The sequence below is a fragment of the Lutjanus erythropterus genome, chromosome 2 (genome assembly GCF_056507025.1).
Source record: "Lutjanus erythropterus isolate fLutEry1 chromosome 2, fLutEry1.hap2, whole genome shotgun sequence".
Lineage (NCBI taxonomy): Eukaryota > Metazoa > Chordata > Actinopteri > Lutjaniformes > Lutjanidae > Lutjanus > Lutjanus erythropterus.
Window position 1 is genome coordinate 19,486,014 of NC_139318.1, and position 12,439 is coordinate 19,498,452.

At 40.8% G+C, this 12,439-nt stretch overlaps 1 protein-coding gene across 1 annotated transcript; it reads right to left on the reverse strand.

The window, feature by feature from the left end:
• Positions 1-3,612: 3,612 nt before the first annotated feature.
• Positions 3,613-12,199, reverse strand: LOC146331431 (adenosine receptor A1-like). The gene is made up of 3 exons (XM_084730937.1): positions 11,448-12,199; positions 4,958-5,252; positions 3,613-4,822 (listed from the first exon to the last, which is right to left on the reverse strand). The coding sequence occupies exons 1-3, from the start codon at positions 11,786-11,788 to the stop codon at positions 4,439-4,441; spliced, it is 1,020 nt and encodes a 339-aa protein (XP_084587063.1). The 5' UTR covers positions 11,789-12,199; the 3' UTR covers positions 3,613-4,438.
• Between the last annotated feature and the right edge of the window lie 240 nt (positions 12,200-12,439).

A 12,439-nucleotide genomic window follows, 5' to 3' on the forward strand; every position in this document is an offset into this window, starting at 1 on the left:
TGTTTAATGTAAAAGTCATTTTCCAACAGCACAGCAGTCAACACCAACTGCATTCAAACAACAAATTCAGCTGAGATTATGTTTTTTCTATCCATTTATTCACTTATTCCTTCACAATTATAGATTAACAAAACAGCTCACCATATTCACATGTACTGCTTAGAACCTCCAGCACTTCATTAACAGTGTCTACAGGTACACATGTATCTAAACTGTAGACTTTATTTTGATGTTGTTAACCTACATTTGAGAATATTGCACAAATCATGTTTAATTTATCACACTGGTTCAGTAAAGGTAAACAGATTAAAACTTAAAGCCACTATATGCAGAATTAAAGTTTCAGTTGGGGTCCCCAGTGGTAGTAACTAAAAAGACAGTGTAAATCAATGAATGGGCTGAAGGCAAAGCACAGACTTTTGCACCTTTTCTTGTCCAGTTTTCCTATAAACAAAAACAAATGCCATCATGATCATTTGAAATATGCTATAATATCTTGTTCAGGAATTAGACGAATCTGCGAGCTCATGCTTTGTTTGCTGGGGCAGATGCGTCTGGTCCCTCTCCCGTTCAGACAGATTTCTGGCCCTAGTTGGGCTAATCTACTGGTTTGATAGGAAACAACCAAGATGGCGGTGAGAGGGAGGTTGGGCATCAGAAACATAGAGAAACAGCATGTAGAGCCACAATATTTTCACATCTAACATCATGAGTTAAAGGTTCATATCAACCAAACCAGAGTTGGAGATTGTTGGAACAGTGGAAAGATGAGCCAAGGTGGTTTTAGTGAATTTTATTTTGTTTCTGTCGAGTTTGAACGAGGTGTGTTTTACAAGGATCTGCAAAGTAAAATGATTGTTTTTTGGCAATGGAGTTTGGTGGCTTTGATAAAACAGCTTCAAACAAAAAGTATTTTAATCTTAGACAAAAAGGTCTATACCTGTAGGTATTCTTTCCATAATGTGGTCAGACACTTGGAACAACAATCAGAGCCTGTCAGTTACATTTACATTGTTCACAGACAATATCGATGCTACACCATCTCAGCTAGTCTCTGCATGCAATAGTCCATTTAGTTCAACATCGCTTAGCACTACATCACATATTTTGTTGCTCTGGTTGGTTGTAGGTCTTATCCAATTGTGTCAAGAGGTATTTTGGTCTACACCGATGATAACGGTGCTTAGAAAATCTAAAATGAACTGAGAGAAGTTCCAGACTAATTTGCATTTGTGAGTTGGTCTGGCGATGATAGGCTATTACATATCTTGATAATATCAAATTCTACACATAGTGGCTTTAAAAGCATTTCACATGAGCACAAAGTGAGAAAAGAATCACATTATTACAAAGCAGCATTGAAATTCAGAGACACTTGTCCGATGAAGACATATGTATGTGCATACTGTATATACTGTAATACACAGTAGTACCACAGCAGGTTAGGACAGAGATCAACAGGGTCACATTTACAGGCTTCTTTATTTGATGGGAAAGCATCTGGGCGGCCTCAGCGTTGACCTCCACAGAGACATAAACTCCTGATGAGTTTCTCAGCTGCACTCTTGCCTTCTGGTTTCCTTGTCAACAGAATAATCCTTTCTCCCAGTCCACCCTCACCCCTGAATTTCATCATAAGCTACACATGAGCCGCTCTCCGTTTAGAGGCACAAGATTGATGTGAGTGCACAAAAAATGGCCTCCCACTACTGATTACTTCAGTCTTGATTCAGAGGAGCATGAGAAGAAGGTGAGGATGGATTTTGGTGCTTCCACGTGCTAATACACATACAGCGTTATGAAAACCGTGGCTCACCATATGCTGTCACATTTCATGCTGATTTTCCTCCCATTTATGTATATTTAAAAAAAAAAAACTCTAATGAGATGCTTAGAGCGTGGATTTCCCAGTCTGCTCACTCAATCGTTTCAGAGATAACAGCGCTTAGCTCACTGAGGTGAATTGTATACAAGAGCGTTCATTAACAGTTATACACATTAGTTATATACAGTACATATTATAAGTGTGAGCATTCCCATCTCAACATCTATCTTTCATGTCAAATCTGATTTGTTTAAAAAAAGCACAACACTTGTCAGTTTAAGTCAGCCCTGTAACAAAAACAACAGGGAGGATATGATGATGCTACATCAGTATATCTACGTCATTGCAAAGAAATGGGGAAAAAATGTGAAAAGCCTGTGAGTAGTGGGAAAGGCCTGGTGAAACATGTAGGAGAGGTACATTATAGAGTTAAAATGAACATCACGCAGATCAAATGAACCTTATTGGATGGAGGAGCTCCAACATTCTTTAGATTCACAGTTCTCCTGATGTAGCTACAGTTGCGTAGTTACTACAGGTGACTCCACGATTTTTACTTTTGCCCGTGTCCACAAATATGGAGGAGCAAAAGGAGCATTAGATTTTTTTTTCTTTCAGCATGGACGCTGTTTTCAGCTACAGATGTTAGCTAGTACTAGTCATTCTATCAGTCAAATAGTCTCAAAATGTAAAAACAAAAAAACGAAAACATGACCTTCATGTTAAGGTCAGGCTACTGGACCAGCATCAGTATTTTTGGTGTTTCCGGTCAATTTATTTTGCTAGTTTAATGGTTTGCTTATGAAAAGCGAGACAGAGTCGCTGTTCAGCATCAGTCTCTTCTTTCACCCAGTGGCACAAAGAGACCAGCAATGGCATAAAGCAGCAGTATGAGACAGAATATTTTCACATCTAAATCAATGAATTACAGATGCATTTTGACCAAACCGGAGTTGGTCATTGTTATAACAGTGAGAAGACTAACAAAGATGGATTTTTACTTTGTTTTTGTCAAGTTTGAATGACATTAATTTTATACGGGTTAACAAGGGAATTATGCTAGTCATAGTTTGGTGAAAGCGAGAAACTTGAATTCAGAAGGTACAGTTTTATATTTGTATTTAAAAAAGAAATACAGGTGTAACTATATTTCTTTTCTTGACATTTTGTGAGTTTATTTAATTTTTTTTATTAAATGGCTAACCCGGGATTTACACCAGGTGCGCCTGCGCCGCGGAACGGCTGTGCCGTGGTTTTGCTCCGTCATGCACACTACTTCAATTTACACCAGCAGCGTTTCAGAAGCGTTTCAGCAGCGGAGCGTTTTGCCAGTCTGATTATGTTATTTGCTCTGATTTTGTTGATTAAGTCCTCTTTCCTTGCTCTTTGTGCTTCTACTATGGATACGCAGGCTACGTAGTTAAATTGTCTATTTTCTGTCTGTCTTAATGACCGCGAGTCTGCACGGGGTCTTTTATTTTGAAAACCAACCAGATTCTCCCCTGTTTTCCGTGCCTGACTTCCTGCCCGTTCGACCTGCTCTGTGCCAATTGACGCGCCATCCATCAAAAATAGACTTGCTGCGTATTCTCCGCGGAGCGGAGCGCCGAGCCGCTTCTGGGACGCTGCTGAGATGCACCGCGGTGCTTCTGGTGTAAATTACAGCATGGGTTCTATTTCCCTGCGTGTTGTGGCGCAGCCGTTCCGCGGCGCAGCCGCGCCTGGTGTAAATGCGGGGTAAGAATGGTTATCGAACTTGTAGCAAACTCACTGACTCACTCAACTGTTGTGCTGATGGCAGCTGGCTGGAAAACTTTATCACATCACCAGCCCTACATCACATCCACTGGATTGCACCACACTTCTGTGAAGGCCATGAGTTAAATATCATTGACACAATTCCAAGTGAGTCAGTTTCACATTTTTTCATTCATGCAGCCAGCATACAGTAAGTCCTGCGTCCTGGTCCACCTCCACAGACCAAGCTGGTTGCGAAAACTTCCTGCTAGCCATCACTTGTTGACCAGATTTATACTGTTAATACAATGACTTAGTTCCTCTTCATACATTTCCTGTCCTTAAGGCCACAGAACTAAGCATGTAAATGTGGAACATAATACGATGCTTAACTATTTGAGATCATTCACATGAAAAAAGGCCATGAGTTTTAGTTCAGGTCAAAAATACAATACAGCATACACTACTACTGTATAGCATGTGCTACAGACATACACTTACTTATTCAAGTTCAACAGGTTGGTGTTGAAACTGATGATAAGCCCCTTATCCCATACGAAATCATCATCATTTTGTCAGCCAATGGAGAAACAATCTTATTAGTCTTATTTAATCAAAGTCTGATTTAAGATGTTTATCCCGTCTCCATGCTGATTTGTCATCCTGTCCTCTAACATTGTGTTAGATGGAGGAAATTCGTTAGTCCAGGATGGAGTTTCCTCATCTCCTTCATCCCTCTGACATCCTTTGATGCCATTAAGGCCATTTTGACCAGTAATCCCTTCAGCATGAAAATAAAGCCAGAGTCTTTTCCATTCTGTGACCCAGTGGAGTGAAACTTAACAGTTACACAGCAATCCAATTAGTTGCCAAAGGTCACACGTCATCATCGTCATCATCATTCTGCCTCAGCCTCCTCTCATGGCTCTGTCCTCTCTGGCTCCCTCTTTGAGGAAGCCGACCGACTGGATCCTGACAAAGCACGTACAGTTTCCATATTTTCTGGAACGCTGTGCGGAATTTCTTGATGCGGAAAGCATAAACGATGGGGTTGACGGCTGAGTTGCCGTGGGTGAGGATGATGGCAATGTAAATGAGGAACATGGGCTTATCACAGGCAGGGCAAAAGAGGGTGATGCAGTTGAGGATGTGAAGAGGGAGCCAGCTGACTGCGAAGAGGAAGAGAACAAGGGCAAGTGATTTGGCTAGCTTGAGCTCCTTGCCAAAGTAACGGCTGGGGTCTGTGTGGCTAGCTGTCACCTATGGAGGATAAAGAAGAAGATCATCAACATATATATTTACCTTTCACTGTTCACATTAAGTTTTAATAGCAAAACAATCGGCTTTTGTTTGCTGCTTATCAAAAAACAGTAATCAGATTTGAGAAGTTCTGACCTTCTTGTTGAGCTGCTTGTGGATCATGTAGAAAATCTCAACATAGATGGCCAGCATGAGGAGCAGAGGGGGCAGCACCCAGCCGAAGAAGTTGAAGTAGACCATGTAGTCCATGCTGATGACCGTCTCAAACTTACAGGTCACCAAGAGGTCATCAGTGATCAGGGAGCCATTGTCACGGAGATTCTGCAGGTTATTCCAGCCCAACATGGGTGTGAGGCCCACTATGATGGACACCAGCCAACACAATAAGACGGCCGTTCCAGCTCGCTGAGGGGTCACAACTCGCTTGTAGCTATAGCATCGAGGGAGAAGATAGAAGTGTTGAAGAAGAAAAACTCAGTGGTCTGACAGACATGTTTTATTTTCTTTGATGCTATTTTTGCAACGTGAATATCATATTTCAGCGTGCATGTGCTTTTACTATCAATTCATATACTTCATTATATTGATGTGACATCTGCTGAAAAAACATTGTTGCGCTGTGACACCTTAAATATTAGGCAAAATAACAGGAACATCTTGTTTTTAATTCAGTTCAATATAAGATATAAATCACTGCGAAATATGTAGAACAGATACTCCCTTTGTTAAGCTGGAGATACACAATGATACATTTTTTTTATCTTGGGTGTTGTTTGAACTCTTAAAGCGAGACTCCATAACTTCAGTTAAACAGTTTCCACTGTTGCCACAAGTGGTATTTACAGGATAATGGTAAATGCTAGAACACAGCGAAAATGCAGCAAAGGTGAAGTGTTATAAATCAACTAGGGTTGCATATTGTACTTGGTACTTTTAAGGGTACCTACCAAATTACATTAGTATTACTGAGCACAGATTCACATTGAATCAAACTGTGCCAAATTCACCTCACCTACATGAGAGCACATCTCGGTGAGAAAGCAACATAAAGTAAAGAGAAGAGATGCACTTATTTCAATTTTCTTGGCTGATTCTGATTTCCAATTTTTTGAAGGGTCTGACCTGCCGATTCTGATTTTGGCCGAAGAACTATGATTGACAGCATTCACAAACATTTTTGGATTGGATGTTCGTAACAAAACACTGACTATTAAATATTCACTAAATACTACTTTACATTTTCTCCAAAGTCCTCCAGGTTACAGCCAGACCTTATTATAATTTTATATTAAGATTTAGGATATGAGGAACGCGATCTCACAAGATCATGGAATCTCGCGGGATTTCACGGGATGCGATTTCATGTGATCTTGTGTAGAAGCAGATGTAAACAAACTGGAGACTGACGTGGTGCAACAGTTTGCTGCAGTGAAACGTTATCATGGAAAAAAAACAGACGCAGAGGTTAAATGAGTCCGGATAAGAAAATGTTTTAGGAGACACACCAACACAAGTTTATTCTTCAGCCAGAAGTGGAGGTGAAATTTTAACTGTCCCTCTGTGAACAGCAGTCTGCTGCTGGCTAACATTAGCCTGAAGAGCTACAGAGTTTACGGCTGTTCTGCGACACGGTCAGCTGCTCTGTCTTATTGTAGACTGTCTGTCTTCTCTTTATCCTGTTCTTGGAATCTGTCACTAACACCAACTTCATGCAAGCATGTGTCTGAGTGTGTGTAGGTGCGATTAGTGCTGTGGTGGATGTAATATCAGGGTCAGTTTGTCTGATGCACACATGATGTGACCATCATGCAGAACACGTGTGTGACAATGACAGGTCAGGGCCAGTCATGCTGAAAAACGTCCGGTTTCAGTTGCTGGCCGGTCGGTCGGTGCATACCAAGTAAAGAGAGAACAGCTTGTTCAAGTCACAAAGAGTCAAGTCCACTGTGAGCTGAAAACCACGGAAAAACGATATAGTTGGGTATCAAATTCCAGGTACTGGTACCATATCAGTTCAAATGTGAACTACTCAACACACTAGCTTTGCAATGGCAGTAATAAAGACATATCTAGTTAATGTTTGCTGGTATTAGTTAAAATTGTTTAACCATGAGCTGCTTATCATACCAGACCAAGTAAGGCTATGACAGCAAAGCCCTTGAGTATATCGAATTGTGTAAGAGGGACTTGGATACAGACCTCTGCAAAGAGCATACACAAGAAGCACTTCAGCAGTTGACTGGAAACAGAAACGGTTCAGAGCATCTTTGCTGGAAATCTAGTGCCAACTTCCATAAATCTCAACAGAAGAAAAAAAAAAGACATCTGATCATATTTTACAGAGCAAATGTTTTCTGGTTTTCCCTCTGATGTCCTTCTGATGGACAGACAGCATTACTCATTGCTAAAGTAGCAAACCATGCAGTACTTCAGGAGCTTTGAAATATTGGGATGAGGTTTTCAGCCCTGGGAAAGGGTCTGACAACATATTAAGCTCAGTTATCCATGCAGCTAATGTTAGCAGTCTTATTAGGTTACACTGCCTGGACAAGGAGTTAGCAGTGTTGCTAGCACAGGAGCTTTGGACCACAGAGGAGTGTAAGAATGGACACCACAACCAGATCCCTTCCTCCAGAAACACTCTCCTCCAAAGGTACCTTTTGGACATGCCCTTGTATTGGTCTGCAATTTCTTTATCTCTGTCGTGGATGTTATCAGGTGACACTGTTTTTACTTATTTTCCTGGAAATCTCCTCTGTGTTCTTACAAACATTAAGGTGACACAAGGTAAGACATCTCTGCTGTTCAAAGGAATAATACTGTTGTAGTTACTGCCTGACGTAAGAGTCTGAAATTCTTTGGTATCTTTACAGGATGTCACTTGTCCTATCACTCCCACGCAATGCTCTGCTACTGGACAGGTCCATGAATTAGTCATTGTTTGGCAGACATGAAAGATTTCTGTGGTAGACTGGACTGCTGATTATTACTTTTAAAGAGTGGGTGCTTACTCAGTCAGACAAAAGTGGTATCTCAGGGGCTCTTGCACATATAAAGCAAATGTTGTCTCTCCTCTCATCATGCCTCGTCTGTAGCAAACCTCCCTAAGACTGATGCAAATGCATAAACACACACTGAAATATGTGCCAAACTCATATTTTTGTCTTTTTCTATCATTTGTTTTCTCTCAGCTGTTCTTGCCTTTCACTCCCTGTCTGATAAAGCACTTACATTCTCTCGAATACAGTCAGGGTGAGGCAAACACAACACAGGACAAATGAATGAACACTCAAAGGATGTTTTAAGAGACTCTGTCTGGAGTAGATCCCATACGTGACGACAGTTTTTGTTTCAACTTGTGTAACTCTGCACAGGTTCTTGGAAAGCTATCTGCATACAGATCAGCTGTCTGTCTTCCAAAAATTATTTTCTGGATTCAGTTGTCTTCCACCTATCTCTACTTTCTGCAAAATTAAATTTACACCTGGAGAGCATGTGATCACTTGCATGTGGGTATGCATGTCCAACAGGAGCTTGTCCGCTCTGATCTCGCATATGACTAGGCCGATCAGCCTAATTTTTTTGTGCACATTCATGACTGCATGCTTAAGGACCTTGTTTTCATGGCTCCATGCAGGCAACACCTGTGGCCAGATGCTTTATGTTTTAGGATCATCCCATTCTTGTGAGCATGATATCTCAAGAACACCTTGAGAAACAATCTTCAAATTTGGTATGAACGTCCCCTTGGACTCGAGGATGAACTGTTAACCTGTGAACTGTGACCTTGCAAAACATGTTTTTTGCCATAACTCAAAAATTCACGTTAATAGTGACAACATTTCTTGAAAATATCTAACAGGATACTAGCAAAACTAGAGAGTAAAAAATTATATGTATCAGGTTGCATGTAATTACATTAAAACTAGACTTGCACCGATTAATTGGCAATGCTCCGAATCTGGCCGGTTTTCACGTGACCGGCCCTGACCAGTGACTGGCCGATCTGCGTCACAAATCTGATTCTGTGCCGCTCACACATGTTCTGCACGATGGTCACGTCATGCACGCAGCAGACAAACTGACTGTGATATCAACACACCGCTGATAACAGCTACACACCCTGACACATGCTTGAAGATGGTGTCAGGGACAGATTCCAAGAACAGGATAAGGAGAAGACAGACAGTGACAGAGCAGCTGACAATGTCGCAGAACAGCCTTAAACTCTCCAGCTCTTCAGGCTAATGCTAGCTATCTCACCTCCTGTTCTCGCTGAAGAATAAACATTCAAATATTTTCTCATCCAGACTCGTTTAACTTCTGCGCCTGTTTTTATCACGGCAAAGTTTTACTGCAGCAAACAGTAGCACCACGTCAGTCTCTGGTTTGTTTACATCTGCTTCCACAGTAGATCACATAAAATTGCGTCCCGCGAAATCCCGCAAGATCACGTTCACCCGATTCATAATCTTAGTATAAAACAATAATAAGGCCTGGCTGTAACCTGGAGGACTTTGGAGAAAATGTAAAATAGTATTTAATGAATATTTAATAGTCAGTGTCTTATTATGAACATCCAATTTAATTTTTACAAGAAAAGTTGCAAAAATGTTTGTGAATGCTGTCAATAACAGTAGGTCAGACCCTTCAAAAAATCGGAAATCGGAATCAGCCAAGAAAATTGAAATCAGTGCAACTCTAATTAAAACGTAAATGAGATTGTAATCTATTACAGTTACAGAGAAAATATCTAATTAAATTACAGCTACTTATCAAAATCTTTCAAAAGGGTTATATCCATTCTTTTCTGGTTGCCAGGTGGAGATCTGCACTCTACTGAGTGACCTCTTCTAGTTTTTTTCTTTGCTGAGGAGCATTTGGCCACTTTTTCTGTTGTACTTGTCAGTCTTGAAGAGAAATATTGCATGACCCGCTACAGACTGTGATTTCAACTCATATTTAAAAGAAAGGAAGTATAATCATTGCAACACAGCAGCAATTTTCACATGAAATTGTACAATAAATACTGGTGTTGCCAATGATACTAATTAAGGTACTGCAATTGAAAAAGGTTTTATTGTCTCCCTGGCTGAGAAAAAGTTCTATATAATATTAATACAGATATTTTCTGTCTATTACCTTGTGCTGTCACTACTATAAAAGTAAACCAATGTGAGATGAAAAGAGCTGAGAAGCCAGCTGCAGCACACTGATAAATAACAGTTAAGCCCAAAGTTTTTGAGGTAATACAGTACTACACAATATATTTTTATTGCTTCTGCGTATAGTGTCACTACAACCCGTGTAAATGTGCTGTAAGTGACAGAGTGCAGTGTGAGTGCATGTTTCTGTGTGTGTGCTGGTTGCCAGCTTGAGAAATTATGCAATCCATCAACCAGCCACCATGAGCCCATTGACCAATCATGCATTCTGTGCCAGACTCATCAGGCTCATTGTTAAATGAGCCAACTTAAAGTGGAAACTTGAGTTTTCACTAAAATTAGGCGAGAGTAGAAAATCTCTCGTTACTATGCAACCGAGATGCCAGTTTACCATCATGTTAGTCATTAACAATCAGATCAGGAGGAAAAAAGAAAGAAATACAACATGTGTGATGTCCACATGTCTCTTATATGTTACTGTAAGCACCAGCTGGAGAGCAGCTTGTCTCCTCACACATGTGAAATTCAACAGCTTTTAAAGTGTCAAATAAGTCTTGACCATTTTTGGACCTTGAGGGAGACAATGTAAATCTTTAGTATCTAAATAGAGTAAATTCTCTTTTTTTGTACAACAAAATGTTTCTTCATCTATCTATCTATCTATCTATCTACTTTATTCAAGTTTACATCTTAAAGTTTGGGGTAAAATTGTGTGTTTGAAGTGTATGCTTAAGTAGGGCTGCAACAATGAATCAGTGAGTTGATTAATTGTCTACTACTGAATTATTTGCCAAATATTTTGATAATTGATTAATTGGTTTGACTATTTTTAAGTCAAAATTCATTGATTTCACCTCCTTAAATGTAATTATTTTATTGATTTCAGTAGTCCTTTGTGACAGGAAAGTGAGTATCTTTGGATTTGGACCAAACAAGACATTAGAGGTCATAATTGTGGGCTTTCTGAACACTGATATACATTTTTTCACCATTTTTCAACACTTCATAGACCAAACAACTAAGAAAACAAGAACATCAATGACAGATTAATCAACAATAAAAAATAATCATTAGTTGCCCTAAATGTAAGGAAATTAATAAATGACGAATTAACAATTTTAAATATAAATTGAACTCATATTAAAGTCAGTCAATAAAATTGTAGAGCCTTAAATATCTCTGAATAAATCAGTGACGCACTGTAATTCCCAGGGGAGATGTTAGAGATGTCAAAGCAGATTATTGCAGCCCCTCATTAAGACTTCTGTAGATTAATTAAGACAATTAGACACACCTTCACACTACATATTACAGTCATTTCTGGTTGCATCTGAAGTGATCATCCTGTCTGACCGTTTTGGTGGGTGCCCTTGGGTCCGAGCAGCGGTCCAGACACAAAGGCTTCACGTGCAAACGAGACAAGGATGTTGAAAACTAGAAGGATTCACCTTTGCGCCTACCTCATGGGGATTTTGACTCTCAGATAGCGGTCGATGGCGATGGCCAGCAGCGCCAGGATTGAACTTTGCGTCAGGACAAGCACCGTGCAGGCGACCAGGAGACAACTGTAGAAGTGCGTCTTGAATCCGATGCTGATGGTGATGGCGAGCGGGATGACAAGAGCCCCGACCGCAATGTCAGCCAAGGCCAGGGAGACGATGAAACAAAACGTGGTGTCTCTCAGAGAGCGGTTAATACGCACAGCCAAAACCACCATCACGTTCCCGATGACCGACGACAAGGCGATCACCACCTCCATGCAGATGTAGAGGGCTTTAGAGGCAGGCTCAGCCGGAGGCATGTTCGCGGATGCTGGAGGAGTGAGAGTGCGCTCAGCGGCGGAGAAAACAGCCTCAACACGTCGAAGGAGTTCCCTGTTTGAGTTTGAATGAGACACCCCGAGTTAGGCTTCGCATGTTTTATGTCCCCACAGAGGTAGAGGTAGTGTCTGTTACTCTCAGTTATTTTAGGATCTGGTCCAGGACACCGAGCTGCGCGCCTGACGCAGAACTTGGTCTCCATACGGTCTCGAGGCGGTGATTCCGAGAATGAGGTGTCCCCTGCAGTCCTGCTGCTGGCGGAGGGACAGAACCGGGCAGGACGAACCCCGGGTCCTACTGTATGAGTCACCACAAGCAGGTTCCCACAACTCGGATTAAAAACAGAGCTGCTCTTCTCAATGACAGGCATGTGTCAAAGGTCGGAAAAATAAATAGAATTTCCTGATAAATCTAAATCTGACTCTTGTGCGCAATCAGACACATCCTTCAGGATATATTTAGCTCAAGACAGAGAGATTGCTTTCCTGTTTGTTTCTTGTTAAATGATCCCAGTTTAATTATGGTGACACACACACAAAGACTTCAGTTTTGTTGTTTAAAAAAACCCCCAACATCTTTATCGTCTTTCTGCAGAGTCACATGTGTGACTGAAAGCTCGCCCTCTATGGGAG